The sequence below is a fragment of the Vombatus ursinus genome, unplaced genomic scaffold (assembly GCF_900497805.2).
Source record: "Vombatus ursinus unplaced genomic scaffold, bare-nosed wombat genome assembly UNPS02009835.1, whole genome shotgun sequence".
In the NCBI taxonomy this organism is placed as follows: domain Eukaryota; kingdom Metazoa; phylum Chordata; class Mammalia; order Diprotodontia; family Vombatidae; genus Vombatus; species Vombatus ursinus.
Genome location: NW_020949613.1, coordinates 12,503,673 through 12,523,172, shown reverse-complemented (window position 1 = coordinate 12,523,172; position 19,500 = coordinate 12,503,673). Strand labels below are relative to the sequence as shown.

General features: G+C 35.0%; 2 protein-coding genes across 2 annotated transcripts in view; one reads left to right on the top strand and one right to left on the bottom strand.

The window, feature by feature from the left end:
* The window catches only part of EYS (eyes shut homolog), a 294,766-nt gene that overhangs the window by 112,075 nt on the left and 163,191 nt on the right, over positions 1-19,500 (top strand). The window lies entirely within an intron of this gene.
* LOC114036441 (V-type proton ATPase 16 kDa proteolipid subunit-like) lies at positions 5,401-6,053 on the bottom strand. Its single transcript, XM_027852908.1, has 2 exons — positions 5,986-6,053; positions 5,401-5,791 (listed from the first exon to the last, which is right to left on the bottom strand). Exons 1-2 carry the CDS (start codon positions 6,051-6,053, stop codon positions 5,401-5,403), a joined length of 459 nt encoding a protein of 152 aa, XP_027708709.1.

Sequence of the window (19,500 nt, the reverse complement as noted above, 5' to 3'; positions counted from 1 at the left end):
TATGTATGTATGTATGTATGTATACACATGTATGTATGTATGTGTGTGTATATGTGTGTGTATGCATATATGTATATATTACACACATATGTATAAAAATAAAAAGCTAGGCAATTGAAAAAAGCAGACTATCACCAGTACTTGCATGCATGCATACACACACATATACACACACACATACATGTAGAAACAGCAATCCTATGGGGAGAATTGCAGAGGTCCAGCTTTTGAGATATGCTCCAATTAGTTGCTAACCTGGGCAATGAGGAAGACGCAAGTGTAAACTATGCTTTAGATGAAATCTTCACAGTTGATCCAGAGAGCAAAGACAGTAATATAAGCTTTCCATTCCTCCTACCTTTCTCTCCATGGAAGAGCTCAAATGTAATCTACAGGTTATTTATTAATTTGACCCCTATGGGTTATGAAAATGCTAGATTTTTTTATCATAATATAAACTTCCTAAACTTTTTGAGATGAGATAGTATGCTATGGAAGAAGCCCCATGAACTCTGAAGCAAGAGGACCTAGGTTCAAAATCTGTATGTCACTTAACGTCTCTGGTTCTGTTTCCTTTACTGTTAAAAAAAAAAAGTAGGGTGTGGGGATAGACTAGATGGTTTCTTTGTCCCTTCAAACTCTAAATCTATGATCATATGTGGTAAAATTTGGACCAATGTATGTCATTTTTACTTGTTTATATGAAAAAGAGAAAATAGACACTGATTTAAAAAAAAAAAATCTTCGGTCCAGTTGTGGAAATTTGAGTTGTGAAGCTGGAGCAGTTATAGTTAAGTCAACAATCATTTCTTAAATGCTTCCTATGGTTCAGGCACAGTGCTAAATTCAGAGAATACAAATATGAGTAGAAAAAAAAGACAGTCTCTGACCTTAAGGAGCTCACATTCCAGCATGAGAAGATACATAAAATAAAGGGAGAGAAAGGGATGGGGTGCATTCATAGGGGCATGTTAGAGAAAGTCCAGATAATCGAGAGTACAGCCTAGAGGGAAATACAGATATGGTTGCCTTAGATGTTCTCCTCAGCGTGGAGATACTAGGAGGAACCACTTAATCAGAGGAGGAGACCAAAAGGTAGAGGATATTTCCATTTTGATAAATTCAGGTTTGATACGTTTCCTTGGTGAAGAGGTCTTTGGCATCAGAAAGGAAGTGAAGAGAATGCAGAGTTAAGCTAGAGAGGAATGGTGACATGACTGGCCTTGGTCTGACTGACTGATAATGGTAGTGCTAGGAAGAAGCAGTAAAACAAAGGAAGAGGCTGGATGGGTAATGGGTTCTTCCAAGGTGAGAAGTTCAGATATATTTGCTGGGTGAAAAAGTTCCTTTGGCATAGCAGAAGAAATTTGGAGGGTAACAAGATTGGACAGGAATGAAGGATGAAATGATGACAACAAATTTAACTTTAATGAGCCTAAATCTAGCAATCTGTCACAAATAACTGAACCAACTTTCTGGTAGCTTCAACAAAATCTTCAGATAGAGCACTACCACCTATTTTGAGAAAGCTGTATAATCAAAGAATTCTTGCATTGAAATAATTCTGAAAAATCACATGATTTATGGACCAGATTTCTTAGTCTATTCCCCCTGAATAATGTGTCAGTTGGTTATGGAAAGTGGTTTGTTACATGTTGTGTAGTCCTTTCAATATAGAATTTAATTCCTGGCCACTAAACCAAGTTTGTAAACTGTTTTCATATTAAAAAAAATAGTGAACTATTACAACAGGAAGGAATTTAGATAATCCCTGATATAAACCGTCATTTTAGAGAAGTGAAATGAGAAATTAAGGAATTCACTTAAGGTCACACATCTTGGAAAGTGAGGACCCAGTTATCGCTCCTGGTCTGTCTACTTCTTACATTTGTTGCATAAAATTATATTTGATTATACACTGTTGCCTAAGTGAAAGGGTTTTTAAATTCTAAACATACATAGACAGAAGTCCACAACTCATTTTTATTCAAGCAATTTCACTGACCCATCAGTCTCACTATGCTTTTAAACACTAATGTTGACCTGCTGATAATTCTGATCGTTCAGTAACCTCATCTTTGGCACTTCCTGATTTTAACATTCTTCCACCTTTGTAACATGTTGATTCTTATAATAAACATAATGTTTTACCTAATTTGTCTTGCTCATGTCTCATCCACTTTCCTCAATTCTGGAATACCTTTTAGTGTCTCTGACAGTTGCTTACTATTTCCTTCTGCATTCTATACTGTACCTTTTCCTGTTATGGTTCCAAGTTTTCTTACAATAATCAACAGTTGCATCACAGTTATGTCGTGGTTATTCTATTTCCTAACTTTTGGTTGGCCCTAGTAGATCTCCACAGAACTACTTCAGGTCAACCTTTGGAATATTGGTAGCAATCACAGAGAAGATATAATGTGACCAAGATAAGATGATCAACTTCTGGAATAATGTGATTTCCTTAAAAGACATTAATTGTAGGCAGAATGCTAATGTGGTAAACCTGTGAATATCTCAGTTTCATTGAGCAATTGCTGTTTAGCTCAGCCCTTTCACACCTAATTTATTATTTTGTTTTGTCTCAGATCAAGTAAAGTTATTTATCCTATTTAATTACTAAAAATAGGTGGATCATGAAGATTCCAAAAGTTCTACTTCAAGTGGTAAGACTCACCCTGGTTTCTGTGGTAAATGGTATTTGTTATCTTGAGCTCGTCAAGTGGAAATTTATCTAATGAGGGCATCAGCTCTGTATCCTCTTTAAGTACCTTTTTAAAAAAAACTATTTTTTTTTCATTTCCCATTTCCCTTCCATCCTCCAGCCCTTCCCACACCCATTGAGAAGTCAAGAAATATGATACCTGTCCTACATGTGAAATCATATAAAACATATTTTTGTATTACCCATGTTCCCCTCTCCCATAACAAAAGCAAAGAAAATTTTTAAAAAAAGAAAAAAAATGCTTCAATTAGCACTCTGAGCCCTTCAGATTTCTGTCTGGAGGTGGATAATATTTTACATTATGAGTCATTTGTGTTGCATCATTGTTTTGATAACTTACTAGTCTTTCAGTTGGTTATCTTTATAATATTGCTATTACTATGTAGTTGTCTACCTGGTTCCCTTTGTATTGGTCCATGTAATTCTTCCAGATATTTCTGAAACCATTCCATTCATCATTTCTTACAACCCAAGAGTATTCCATTACATTACTATGCCATAACTTGTTCAACTGTTCCCCACTGAGCATCCCCTCACTTTCCAGCTCTTTCCCAACACAAAGAGCTGCTATACATATTTATATCTATATGTGTTATTTTCTTTTTTCTTTGGTCTCTTTCGGGTATGGACCTAGTAACAGGATTGCTGAGCCAAAAGGTATGGATAGTTTAATACTCCTTTGGGCATAATTCCAAATTGTTCTTTAAAATGGTTAGACAAATTCACAGCTCCAACATCAGTGCATTAGTGTACCTATTTTCCCATGCTGTGATTTTCCAAATCAATCATGGAACCTAGTCTGATAGGTGTGATGTGATATTTCAAAGTTGTTTTAATATACAATTCTTTAATTATTAGTGAATTAGAGCATTTTATATACATTGATAGCCTTTGTTTCTTCCTCTGAAAATTGCCTGTTCATATCCTGTGACCATTTGTGAATTGGAATAGAGCTCTTTTCCTTAATATATACATATATGTGTGTGTGTGTGTGTGTGTGTGGCTCAGTTCTCTATATATTTGAGAAATGAGACCTTTATCAGAGAAATTTGGCTTAAACATTTTCCTCAGTTTCATGATTGAATTGTTAATTAACTAATGGAATTGAATTATGAATGAGACCATAGCAGGTTACCCCTGCGTTTATTTAAGACAGGCACACTAGGTTCTTTGGATACTCAATGAGAAAGACCATGATGGCAGTGGGGAGTGAATACAGAGACAAATGGCACAGGGTGGAGGGGAGAGTTGCACAGAGTCAGACAGGGATAGGATGGTGGAGGGAGGCAGATAGTGAGGGGAAAAGAATGGGGAGGGAGAGAGACTTGGAGAGTTACTTCATAACCATGGATTGGTGTTGGGAACACTGAGGCATCATGAACCCTGATGGAGACAGAAGAGTGTTCAGGGTACCCTACTTCCTACAAACATTCCCATCTCTCCCCTATCTTGAAAAAAAAAACCCTCACTTGATCTTTCCATTCTTGAATTCATCCTATTTCTCTTTTACCTTTTGTAGCTTAACTCTTTGAAAATGCCATCTACAATAGATAAATCCATTTCTTCTCTTCTCATTCCCTTCACCCCTAGCAATTTTACTTCTTAAACTGTCATTTCACTGAAACTGCTCTCTCCAAAGTTATTAATGATATCCTGGTTGCCAAACCCAATGGGTTTTCCTCAATTCTTATTCTCCTTTACCTTTCTGAAGTCTTTGGCACTATTGATAACTTTCTCCTCCTTGATAACTCTCTTCTCTCTATGTTGTTGGTTTTCTTCTTACCTATCTTCTGTTTTTCCTTTGCTGGATCCTTATCCAGATCATGTCCTGTAATTGTAAATCTTCCTCAGGTTTCTGCCCTGGGTCCTCTTCTCCCTTCATGCATCACCTGGTGGCCTCATCAGCTTCCATGGATTTACTTACTATATTTATGCTCATGATTCTGAAATCTACCTTTCCTGCCACGATCTCTTTCCTGACCTCCAATATCTCATCTCCAACTGTCTTTTAGACATCTTTTTTTTTCCAGTCATAATTTTATTTGGAAACATCACTGTGAGCCCTAGCCCCATGCTACACAACACCACTAGAAACACATGTTCCACATGTTCCCAAATCATACAATTCTTACTAATACCAGGACACTACAGCAATCTTGAATTTCAAATTATCACATCTAAGGAATTCTCAGCACTTGACACTTAACCCCACAGTGCAATAATTTACCTGTATTTAAGATTAATATATAGCATGGAAAATTGAAAATTCTTGCTCCATAAATGTTATGAACATGTCAAATCTTTGTAAATAAACATACAGTGAAGAGAAAAATGACAATTCTAATTCATCTTTATACACATAATACTAATGGCAAATGGGTAGGGAGATTGCACAGCTGCCTGGCTGGTCCTAGGGGGCCTCAGCTCCAGCCGGGTCCAGTTCAGGCACCATCCAATCTGGTGTGGTGTGACACAGACAGAAGAGTCACTAAGACATTGAGCATTTACAAGACCAACTACCAACTGGACAACTGCACCAGATGTCAGGACATTCATTCTGGAGCGAATTGGGAGGGATGGGGTGATTCAGGACAGGTCTTTATATCATACTCTGTGGCTGAAGGGGTGAGTTGGGGGGAGAAGGTGGGGCACTGGGAAGAATGGAAAAACAGGGTCTACTTTGTAGAGAGAATGAGGGCCACAATCAGGCCATACAGCCCAAGCACCTCAGCAAAGATCAGAATCAGGATCATCCCTACGAACAGTAGGGGAAGCTGTGCTGTCCCCCGAACACCAGCATCACCTACAATGACAATGGCAAAGCCAGCTGCCAGCCCACTCAGGACCGTGCTGAGGCCTGCTCCCAGCTGAAGGAAGCTCTTAAACAGGGTCATTTCTGGTGGCAGAGAGTTGGCAATGAGAACAGCCACCACCAAAGCATATATAGCAATGATACCATCCATGAAGACAGGAATGACTGACTTCACGATCAGTTCAGGTCGTATAACTGACATGGCTGCAATACCAGTGCCACTTTTTGCTGTGCCATAAAGTGTGGATAGGTGGAGAGATTCACAGGAAGTAAAATGCATAAATGTGATTAATTCATTCAATAAACATTCATTAAGTGTCTACTATGTGGCAGGCACTTTGTCAAGCATTGAGGATACAAGAAAAACAAATCAAAAGACAGTCCCTTCCTTGAAGGAGCTTACAATTTAATGGGAGAGACAACATGCAAAAAAACATGAATTTCATGGCTGAAGACCATGGCAGCCAAGGTGCCCATGATGGCAAAGAAGGACGTGTATTCGGGGCTCTGGGACATGTCTGCGTGGGGTCGGTAGGCCAGAAGGAGAAGGGGCAAGGGGAGAGAGGCAAGGGCACGCGGCTGGGTAGCAGGTAAAGGACTGGAGGGCGGGTAGGCAGGTAGGATGACATGGAACCAGGAGACCACTTTTAGACATCTTGAACTGGATATTCAGTAGACAAAATAAACTCAATATGTCCAAAATGGAACTCATTATCTTTTCCCCTAAACCCTTTCCACTCCTACCTTTCCTTATTACTATTGAGGGTAATATAATCTTGCCAATCCCTCAGGCTCTCAACATAGTTGTTGCCAAGTTGTTGTCAAAGCCTGATGATTTCACTTTTGCAACATCTCTCAAATGCACTCTCTTCTCTCCTCTGAAATTGCCACCACACTAATGTAGAGTAGTCACCACAGGTCTTGATAAATACAATAGCTTGCTGGTGAATCTATCTGCCTCAAGTTTCTCCCTACTCCAGTCCATTCTCCATTCAGACTTCCAAGTGATTTTTCCAAAATGCAGATCTGATCACATTAACCTCCTCCCTCCCTGACCATTCCCACCTTCCAACTCTGCCACCCACTCAAGTGACTTCCTGTTGCCTCTAGAAGCAAATACAAAATGCTCTGTTTGACATTCATAACCCTTCAGAGCCTATCCTCCTCTTAACTTCCTAGTCTTCCTACACATAACATGTACTCTTCTGTCTTATGAAACTGGCCTGAGTGTTCCACAAATGAAAACTCTATCTCTTGGCTCTTTCTCTGGCTGCACCCTATTCCTGTAACACAATCCTTCTTTTGCTCTGACTACTGACCTCTGTAACTTCCTTTAAGACCCAACTAAAATCTCTAACTCTTTTTAATTCCAGTGTTTTCTCTCTTTTATTTTTTTTCCTATTGATCACATATGTAGCTTGCTTTGTATATGTTTTTTTGCATGTTGTCTCTCCCATTAAATTGTAAGCTCCTTCAAGGAAGGGACTGTCTTTTGATTTGTTTTTCTTGTATCCTCAATGCTTGACAAAGTGCCTGCCACATAGTAGACACTTAATGAATGTTTATTGAATGAATTAATCACATTTATGCATTTTACTTCCTGTGAATCTCTCCACCTATCCACAGATCTGACAGGCAATTTCTTTTATACTCCCCTATTTTTTTAAATTATATCACCATTTATGTTCAAACTACTTACTCATTTTGAGTTTATCTTGGCATACAATGCTCTATATCTAGTTTCCACCAGAAAACTTTCTAGTTTTCTCAACAATTTTCATGGAAAAAAAAAGTGTTTACCACCAAGCTGGGAACATTGGGTCTATGAAACAAAATCATTTTCTTCTGTATATTATGTAACTAATTTATTCCATTGATCAATCACTCTATTTCTTATAGATTGCCAAACTAAATTAATGATTATTACTTTATAATATAGTTTGAGATCTGGTACCACTAGGTCACCTTCTTTCACATTTTTTGTTGATTCTTTGATAGTCTTAAGTTTTTCTTCTCATAGTCCAGAAAAAATGTATTTCTTTTTTGTTTTTTCTTTTTCTTTTTTTCTTAATTTATTTTGAATTATCAACAATCATTTCCATATGCTTTTGAGTTTAAACTTTTTCTCTCCCTTCCTCCCCACCACCCTCCCCAAGATAGCACACAATCTGATATAGGCTATACATATAAACTCTTATTAAACATATTTTCACATTAGTGATGGTGTAAGTAAGAATGAGAACCAATAGGAAGAACCACTAGAAACAGGAAACAAAACTCAACAGAAGAGAAAAAAAATAGCAAATAGTATGCTTCGATCTGCATTCAAATTCCATAGTTCTTTCATTAGATGTGGATAGCATTTTCCATCACGAGGTCTCTGGAAATGTTTTAGATCCTTGTATTGCTGGAAAGGCTTAAGGTTATTAGTATTAGTCATCACACAACATGGCTGTTATTGTGTACAACATTCTCTTGGTTCTGCTCACTTCACTCAGCATCAGACCATACAAGTCTTTCCAGGTTTTTCTAAAGTCAGCCTGTTCATCATTTCTTATAGCACAATAGTATTCTATTACATTCATATTTCACAACTTGTTTAGCCATTCCCTAATTGATGGGCATCCTCTCAATTTCCAATTCTTTGCCAAAAAGAGTGGCTATAAATATTTTTGTACATGAGGGTCCTTTTCCTATTTGTATGATTTCTTTGGGATGTAGCCCTAGAAGTGCTATTGCTGGATCAAATGGTATACACATTTTTATAGCCCTTTGGGCACAGTTCCAAATTTCTCTCCAAAATGGTTCGATCATTTCACAACTCCACCAACAATGCACTAGAGTTCCAATTTTCCCACATCTTCTCCAACATTTATCATTTTCCTGTTTTGTCATGTTGGTCAATCTGATAGGTGTGATGTGGTACCTCAGAGTTATTGTGATTTGCATTTCTCTAATCAATAGTGATTTAAAGCATTTTTTTCATATGACTATAGATGGCTTTGATTTCTTCATCTGAGAACTGCCTTTTCATATCCTTTGACCATTTATCAATTGGGGAATGACTTGTATTCTTATAAATTTGATTTAATTCTCTATATATTTTAGAAATGATGCCCTTATCAGAGACACTGGTTTTAAAATTTTTTCCTCAGTTTTCTACCTTCCTTCTATACTTAGTTGCATTGGCTTTGTTTGTGCAAAAACTTTTCAATTTAATGGAATCAAAGTTATCCATTTTGCTTTATGTAATATTCTCTATCTCCTGTTTGGTCATGAATTCTTCTGTTCTGATAGGTAAACTATTCCTTGCTCTCCCAGTTTGCTTATATTATCAGCCTTTATATCTAAATCATGTACCCATTTAGACTTTATTTTGGTATATGATGTGAGATTTTGATCTATTCCTAGTTACTGCCATAATCTCTTACAGTTTTCCCAGTAGTTTTTTTTCAAAGAGTGGGTTCTTATCCCAGAAACTGGGGCCTTTGGGTATAACAAATAATATATTACTATAGTCATTAACTACTGTGTCCTTTTTCTTAAATCGTATTTTATTTTTTCCCAGTTACATGACAAGAAAATTTTCAACATTCATTTTGATAAGATTTTGAGTTCCAAATATTCTTCTTCTCCTCTGCCTCCCTTCTTCTGAAAATGGTAGGCAGTCTGATATGATTTATACATATGTTATCATATGTATTTTCATAATAGTCACAGAATAGAAAAAAACAGATCAAAAGAAAAAAAGCTAAGAGAAAGAATAAATTTAGTGAAAAAAAAAACATTCTCTGGTCTGGTCTGGAGCATCATACAATGTTGCTGATACTATGGATATGTTTTCCTGGTTCTGCTCATTTCACTTTGCATTAGTTAGTAAAAGTCTCTGCATTTTTTCCTGAAATCTGACTGTTCATCATTTCTTATGGAAAAAAAATAATATTCCATTGCATTCATATACCACAAATTGTTCAGCCATTTCCCAAATGATGGGCATCCCCTCAGTTTCCAATATTTTGCCACCATGAAAAGGACTGTTATAAATTATTTGTACATGTGTGTCCTTTTCCCTTTTTTATGATATCTTTGGAATATAGACTTAGCAGTGGTATTGCTGGGAAAAAAGGGTATGCACAATTTTACAGTCCTTTGGGCATAGTTCCAAATTGCTCTCCAAAATGATTGGATCAGTTCACAATTCTACCAACAGTTCATGACTATCCCAATTTTCCCAATCCTCTCTAACATTTATCATTTTCCTTTTTTGTCATCTTAGCCAATCTGATAGATGTGAAGTGGTACCACAGAGTTTGTTTTAATTTGCATTTCTCTAATCAAAAGTGATTTAGGGTATTCTTCATTATGCGTATTGGTAGTTTTAATTTATTCATCTGAAAACTGCTTGTTCATATCCTTTGAGCATTTATCAACTGGGGAATGACTTTTATTCTTGTAAATTTGACTCAGTTCTCCATATATTTGAGAAATGAGGCCTTTAAAAGAGACACTTGCTGTAAAGATTGTTTCCCAGCTTTCTACTTTACTTCTAATCTTGGGTGCATTGGTTTTGTTTGTACAAAAGCTTTTTAAATTTAATATAATCGAAAATATCTGTTTAACATTTTGCAATGCTCTCTATCTCTTTTTGGTTATGAATTCTTCCCCTCCCCATAAATCTAACAGGCAGACTATTCCTTGCTCTTCTACTTTGCTTATGGAATCACCGTTCATGTCTAAATCATGCTAAAGGCCTGACATCTAACTTTTTTAAATATATATATATATATAAATATACTATGTATATTATGCTATATGTACTATATGAACATGTGTGGGTGTGGGTGTGTTTGTATAATGTTTCTCAGGGCTCTTTACACCTAACTCCCCATTTTTTATTACCCCAAGGTGATCAAGTACATCAAGGTCAAGCTTTTCTGTTGATCTGTATTACTAATACTATAGTTTATAACCCCAACTGGTACACATAACAGCAAATTTATACAGTTAACTCAAGTGAATGGCATTTACTAAATCGACATAGAATGAAATATCTCCTCCATAAGTCTGAGATATTCATTACCCCAATTCAACATAAGTAGAAAGAATGGATATATACAATGTGTATACTACTTGAGAGTTGCACACAAATACAACAAACACATTCAAGGCAACTTCCCCCTCCAGCATTGCATCTACTCCTGTCTTTTACCTTCCTGTGGTTTTCTCATGCTGGGTGCAACATTGTTCCTTGCATATATTTTCACTAGGATCCCTAGGATGTTCTTCTCTATTGTTCAACTTACTTCTTCAGCTGAAGACACCAGGATAATTGTTCACAGAGTCTTCTACTAGGAAAGTTTCTCTTCTGTAAGAAACTGTTTTCAATGAGGTGAGAGATTGGATGTGGTCCAGCAAAGAATAATCTCATTTATTATTTGCTACACTTTAGAAGAGTTTTAAAAGATAAAGATACATTCTCTCTCAAGAACTGTTCTTCCACCACAGCTGTCTTTTTTTCTTGACTGCCAGAGATGACACTATTACTGACTTTTAAAAAAATATGTTGTCTACAGATTTATGTAGATTTTAAAAGTCTTCCTTTTGAACATTTCTTTGCACATCCTTATAAATAAGTTTTGAGTAGGGTAGTCTCTGTTTTCTTCTTTTTACAATCTGCAAGTATGTCAGTCAGAATATGAGTCAATGTTTCACTCTTTACAAGCTGTGAATGCAATTACTTATCATCTTAAAGAGAAATATCTTAACCTTTTCATTTTAAACCTCTGTTGTCTGACTCTTACATCCTGCCATTTCATCACATGGATTGGTGAGCTGGAGGAAAACTCAATGAATCAGTGATCCCCTGATCAACTCTGTAACTCCTTATGAAATAAACACACAGAGTATACATACTTTTTCATATCTCCATTCTCCATTTACATCGCCATTCTTTTCTCTCTCTCTCTCTGTCACTCTCTGTCTCTCTCTGTCTCTCTCTATTGCTACGTCTCTCTCTTATCTATGTATAGATTTATCTTTATAGAGAGATCATAAAAACTAAAAGTTGGAGCAGAAATATTTAATAACAATAAATATATAAATATATACCTAAACTTAATAAATTAACCAAGTGAATAGCTCCCAGTGAATTTTTTCCAATGAAATCTTTTGACCCATATTCTCTACTAGGTGAGTAACAATTTAGGAGACAGTTGTATAGTCTCAGATCAATTATTTAGTGGTCCAAAACAATAATAGGCCAAAAGGTAACTAGGAATCTGACAGAAGCAATACTTAGAAATAAATAGCTAATGGATTCCTGGTAAAAAGCTGAAGATAACCCAAAACAATTTAGGAACAAAGTTTTCTGCCTGTGGACACATAGATCCTACTGCTGTCTGGGAGATGAATTGGGCTTTTAGCTTTGTGAACTAAAACACACTTTTGTGGTGTGATGTGATGTGATCTACAAAGGAAATCTTCTTGCTAGAAGTGGTTGAAAGATATAGTGCTCCTGTGAGCAAGCAAGCTTTTCACTGGAACAGAAGAGGTTAGAATTGCAACTGAGCATTATAAGAAAAAAGACAGTATTTATGGTAGAGACCAAGATATATTTTTTGTTTTTACTTTTAGACCCCAATAAATAGACTTTCTTTTTGGCCTAAAATACAACTTAGGAAATATTGAAGAATCATTTATATGCATTTTTTTGAAATTTGAATTAAAGTGAAAATTATTTTGTTTTATGCTGTACTGGATAGGCTGTCCTTGGGGTCAGAAAGACAAAAACTTACCCATACAAGCTGTGTAACCAAGCGCAAGTAACTTAAGCTCTCAGGTCCTAAGACTGTAAGGTGCAGAGTGGTCGTAGATCAGTTTCCATCTTCAGAGAGTTTCCATAAGAGGAGTTCCCTCCATAGATGGAATCAAAGATTCAAGAAAAAGTATCCAAATTAAGATGGGAATAAAAGGATATTTAAGATATAATCATCAGTTGTGTTCCCGTGCTTAGGAATTTTTCTGTCTTATATCAAGGACTGATTCTTCAAATTTTAAATTATTATTTATAGCACTTTATTTTAATTATTACAATTATAATTAATTTTAACATTTATTCTAAAATATTTAATTGGTTAAAGAACACTGAGTTAGCAATGAATAATTGGTGCATAGATTATTTAATTCCTATTCTCCCAAAATTAAAGCAATTAAAGTCAGTATTAATATTTCACAAAGTAGATAATCATTAAAGTTGCATCTATTTATTTATTTTATTTATTGCTGCTGCAGGTCCTTTAAAGTTTATTTTATTTTGTGAGTATGTGAAGTCATAGAAAACTGAAGGAGTACTTTGAAATTCCTTTTGACAAATTCCGCCCAGCTTCAGGAACACATCAAACTACAATCAAGAGGAGTGCATTGCTTCTTCTTCTCCTTTTGTTACTGTGACTTATTCTTTCCCTCTGGCTTTTTCAGCTTTCTCCTAAGTTAATGGGTTCTCTACTCTCAGATGCCTGATATCTTGTCTTGCCATTAATCACTGTGAAGTTAACAGTTACCACACCTTTCAGGACTATCTTGAGCTTAACTCGGTCCACAAAGTAATGAATCAAAGTCATGAAAATATAGGATAGTACCACTCCAAATCAAATCCTTTTTACTCTTTCATATCACTCAAACTTTCACATTTAGAAAATCATTTTGGTCAAACTGTTTTCTCTTATAACTAGAAAATTCCACTTGAAGTGAACTTGAAGAAAAAGATGAATTAGCCACATCTTTGAGAGCCAGTTTTAATAAAAATAACATATCATAGTAAATACAATTATAGTAATACAGTTAGAGTAATTTCATTTCTACAGTTATATAATTTATACAATTTAGTAAATACAATTATATGATTGTGTAATTATACAATTATAGTAATTCAATTATACAATTATATTAAAATACTTATACAATTGTAGTGAAATATAATTATAGTAAAATTCCATTCTTTATTTGTGATTTTTTTCTAGAAATATGATCACTGCAAAATACTTTTTGTCTCAATGTAGATATCTAGAATTAGAGTCCTAATGCAAAGTAAGAAAAAAGTTCATAAGAAATTGCTGATTGTGTGTTGAAATGATTTTGATATGTTAAAAACACCAAATATTTGACCAGTATGGTCATTAACTGAAAAAAAATAAATTGATTACTTGGCAATATGTATTGTCAGCCTCAGAATTTAACTCTCCTTGCTAATGAATTTAGACAGACTCTGTCTACTCTAGAAAAGTGTTCCTTAAAATGTTGGCCTGAAATATGTTTATTTGTATAATGAACTGGCTAGACAGTGTTAAAGGCAGGGCAACATGAAATTCGAGGCTTTTGCTTAGAAAGCACCTTTTGTTTTGTGTGTGAAAGAATAAATCAAGGTAGGAAAAAAAAGAGAGAAACCAGTTTGGGAATTAATGTCAACTATTCCCTAGTTTACTTATCATCAACATTTTTCCAATTCCTTTATAAAGAAGATTAATAGAGAATGGAAGATAAAGTGTGACTGATTTTATAGCTGTCATGAATGAGAAAATATAATATTTTCTACAAGTTTTGATTCATAGGATAGAGATTCAAGCTTAGCTACTTCCCAGCTATAGTAAGTCATACAACTTCTTTGGGCTTCAGTTTCTTTATATATAAAGTTATGGGGTTGGACCAGATGATCTCTAAGTAGGCTCTCAATGTAAGATCACACCATTATATATAAGAAAAGGAAAGGCATTTGAAAAAATAATGTCTCACGTGCACCAATTTTTCTATGTGTCCTGATAAGTCAGATTTCGTGTTAAGTACTATAAAATCAAAACCTTACAAGCTGATTACATACTTTCCAAAGTGCCTTTTTTTATTGAATAGAATTGGCTTTAATGACCATCTAAAGTTGAATGAGTTAAACATGACAGCAGCATTGAAAATGATAGCTCTAGAAAAGTAAGGAGAAATAAATACTAAATTGAAAAAATATCACATTAATTGGAATGAGGCATTTTTAGAATTTAATAATTTTATTATAGAAAGCCACATGTAATGTTAACATAGCTATATCTAAAGAAAATGAGAAAAGAAGTTTACTTTTTATGATAAAAAATGTCAGCATTTCTGTGGGGAAAAAAGATTAGGATAACAAATATTGTTGTTACTTTTTGTAAGACAATAGAAAGTAAAAATTGACTCATATTGTGAGGCTAATCCAATCTTGGGTCTTCGGTTCTCAACTCAGCAAAAGCTGAGACCAAATTCCTCTTTGGTTCACAAAGTAGACAAGGAACTGTGGCTAATGAGGTTATGTGGCAAAACACCTATTACTGATTCTATCCAGCAGAGATTTACAAGGCAGGGGGTACACTGCACATATAAAGCTGACTGAAATTTTCTGCATTATATGGCAAGAGATTATCCCCCACCACCAGGAGTTCAACGATGCCTCTAATATCCATCTCTATGAAAGAAAAGTAAATAAGTTGTCTTGTGATAATCACGGGAGTACTCTTGCTTAGTCATTGCCAGCAAGATTCTTGCCCAGAGTCTTCCTTAGCAGGATGATCCTTCACCTGGAAGATGGTCATCTACCTGAGAGCTACTGTGGCTTCATAAATTGCCAAGGAACAATTGATATGGTATTTGCTGCCCAAATAATCCAGGAGGAAAGTCAGGAGCAAAACAGTTCATGCCAAGTTCTGACCAAGTTCTTTGATATTGTAAGTCATGAAGGCTTATGGAATATCATAACAAAATTTGGCTGCCTAAAGAAATTCATCAGTATCATATGCCAGTTACATGATGGCATGCTTACTTGGGTTCTGGATAATGGACAATGCCCTTATGCTTTTCCAGTCACCAATGGAGTGAAGCAGGACTGTGTTTTTGTGTCCATGCTTTTAAACATGATGTTTTTAGTGATGTTGTCAGATGCTGTTTCAGTTCTTCCAAGGTGGTATGATCAAGGGGGTGGTGTTTACTCCTTTTCTTGCCTGTGCTCTGATCTATGAGTGACCACAAGCACTCTTTTCTGCCTTGGAACTGTGAGGAGGATTTCCTCCCCACCACCACTACAAGCTCCACCACACCAGCATGCCTCCTCGCCCCAAGACCGCCACCCAGAACTGTGACCCAGATCTAAACACGGGCAAAACAAGAGATTCCTCCTCAGCACCAGCAAAGAGATCCCTGCAATCCCCCTTGATTCCCCCTCAGTCTGTGGGCCAAGCTCAGGAAGCATCTGCCAACCTCATTCTTGGGTAACTATTTGAATATAAACAAGAAATGTCAGCAATTTGAGGTACAATTTCCATCTTCATTAGTCAAATATTGTTTCTGTTCCATTAAAATTAATGCAGAGTATTTTTTTTAATTAGAAGAATGCTAATGGTTTATTTTCTGTATTGAATAAGGTTGGTCTGAATTATATTCCCACATGTTCTAAAAATTTAATACCACAGTATTTAAATGCTTTGGCTTTTCATAGTAAATATCTCAAATGGCATTTTCCAACAAAAATATAGAATTGTATCCAATTGGCTAAATTACCCCTGGAATGGCTCTACAGTAAAGCTAACAAAATGACTTAGAACATGTTGTTGACTTCCCATCTTATTGTCTCCAGGACATCGATTTGAGTAAAAATGCATAGCCTTAACCATCTAACAACCACAACTAGAAAGCAAAGTTCTGTTATACAAGAGCTTCCAGAGTATGCTACATATTTCGTGTCATGAAAAGGATGGTTCACAGTCCTGGAAATTTTCAAGAATAATTCTTGTATGTAATGGCACTACACCTATGGCTAGCTAAAAACAAACAAACAAACAAAAATAACACAAACATTTCACCATGGCACCAGTTCTTAAGTTTAGACAGTGGCAAAATGCTGTGACAATAACCATATTTTTATTTTTCAGTATCTTATGAGGAATATCAAATTTTTTATTTTACATTTATTTACTGTTATGTCCTCTGTCTTTATTTCTTCAGTTTTTTGGGCAGATTTTTTCTCAACAACCATCTTACCTGAATTGAAAAAAACAAAAACAAAACAAAAACAAAAACAATAACAAAAAACAAAGGAAAAAAATTTCCTTTCCAGTAAGTATTATCTCAAAATTACAAGAGAAACTAATATATGGATTAATTCAGCCATGAGATTGCAAAGTTCACCTGTGAATTTTGGAAGCTTTGATGATCTAGATATGGTAAGAGAATTCAGATTCTTAAGTTATGACTTACTTTCTGCATTTCTGAGCATGTTCATTGAAAACTCAGCAATCGTTTTGGGCCAATGGCCCTGTGTCCAGCTCCCTGGCTTAGCCTGGGAATATCTGCCAACTCTAACACTGGATCAATGGAAAAGAACAAATTGTTTCTTTAATATGATGTCTTTCAAATAATTTGTAATTTTTCAAATATGTATATGCTTGGTAGCTTGAACAATTTTAAAACTGTTTTTGAAGTAGAATTAAAGATCTGAACCCCTTGCCTTGCATGATTTTTTTAAGGTTCAAGGGAATTTTGTCAAATCATGTTATTACCTCACTATCTTATGATGAGATAAGAGAGTATATCATGGGGCAAATTTTATGAGATCTGTGTATTTCTTAATTTTTGTATTTAATTATTCCTTAGACTAATCCTTGCAAACTTTAAACTTCTTCTACTCTGATAGGTGATCTTTTTGCATTATTTTGCCTGAAATCAGGTCTCTAGACCACTCCTTAGACACATCCTCACCATTCTACCTGTTTATCCCTTCCTTCCCCCCCTTTCTCCATTTATATATTATTTTTCCAAGTTACTTACATTCTAGTGAGATCCTTGATGGCTGGTACTATCTTGCTCAGTTGTATCTGTATCTTCAGTGCTCAGTATAGAATCTGGCTCATAGTAAGCACATAATAAATGGTCTATTCCCTCTCCCTCCTCCTCCCCTTTCCCTTCCTCTCCCCTTTATTGTGGTAATATATAATAAGCTAAGAAAATTCCTGTCTGATCCTTTTTACAGAAGTTAGGGGCCTTCAAATTGTTCTGAAACATAGTTGAATCAATTAATCAATACACATTTATTAAGTACATATTATGTATAAGCCTTTCTACTAAATGAATCTGTCCTTGTCTTCTGGGAACTTCTTTTAGGAGAAAGAGTATATAGAAACATATAGATACTAAATCTATGCAAATAATATGCATGAGGAAATAATTAATGCAGTTGCATGTTATATCTGTATTAGTTTTTCCATTTAAATTTTTAAAAGTGAATAAAAAAGATAATTCACACTAACAATGTAATTGGACAGAACATTTGTATCTAACCTTTTAAAATTTGTTTCCATATGGCCAAAATACAGAAATGAGAGGAAATTGTATGAGATATGTGTGGAAATAATTATCAGAGATACTGTGAGAAGAAAAGAATGATAAATACCATAAAGGTCAGATTGTAGTGACTAAATATATATATATTTGTTTTATAAATATTGAGAAATCTATATCTAGATTAAATGAGATGGTTAAATTTGGTTCTAAAATTCTAAAATAAATACAGTTTATTGTTACATAATGTCGACCTTAAAGTTTGGTTAAAAGAGGCAAACAAGCTAGGTGATACATATTTGTATCGCTTATTCCCTTAAGTTAGCAGACTTAATGTATACATGAGAGCCAGAAAATAATTCTGACTGAGATAAGCAATTTGAGGAAGACCTTTTACGTTCTCAGAGCAATCTTGATTCAGGATGTCTGTGTCACTCAAAAATTATGGTCTCCATTTGTTTAACCATAGTATGAGAAAGGAATTTTCTTAATTGAATAGATTGTAAATACAATAAGATAAGAGAAGTGTCAGAGTATCAGTTGAAGTTACAGACCCAGGATATCTGTATTTCCCCTGCCATCAACAAGACATAACATAGCCTATATCCATAAAATACCAAGATAAGAAAATTTCCACTATCAAAGACAGGATCCAGTCCCAGGCACCTTACTTTAGTGGGCATAAACAGAAGAATGCTCCTGATCAGCTTCATCTAGCCTTGTAGTTATTGACACAGGAAAGGGAATTCTGGTTCACTCAGATTGCAGAGCAAAGCATATATGTAATGCCAGAGCACACAAAGCATGTCTGTTAGGTCAGGTTGTTTCTTCAGGTTGATTAGTTCAGACTTTGGCCCTTATTGGGGCTCAAATGATCTTAAATGATTATCAATAACATTTCTCAGTGCTCCAGTATTTGACTTAAGAGAAATCAGTTCTTGATGGCAAATATATATGATAAATTTGTTGTAAGTAAATGACTACAAAATATGTATTATGTAAAATCAGACTATATATTATATGAAAGATTAGTGTAAAGTAATATTTAAACATAAAGAGTTATGAATGAATGAATGAAAAAAAATTTATTAAAATGTACTACATGCGAAGAATATATTTAATTGAGGTGAAGGCAATGTGGTTTACATGGGATATAAATGAAAGGTTGAGTTCATGGGAGGAGTGAAAAAATCTTAAAATCCATTTAATTTTGTATGTGCCTTTAAATAAGTTAAAATATTATTAGTTAACTTAAATGCAAACTAAAACTACTGAAAGGATTAAAAACACTGTGGTTACTAAAGAATACAGAGAAAGTTTGACATAGGCTCCATGGCCTAAAATTCTTCATTGAAAGCTGTCCCAGGAGAAATGGGAAACTCTCAATTATGAAATTCTAGACACAAAACAAATGATTTCAATCAAAAAAGAAATGTGGATCCATAGAAACCTCCTCAATAGTTTAGATTTAAATGATAGAGATAGAGAATTATATTTCTATGGTTATAACTATACCAACAACTTATAACTATAATAGTATCCATATATCTTAAGACATTGATACATATAGAGAAATATATAGTTATATAGATGATACAGATTGACAGGTTATGGG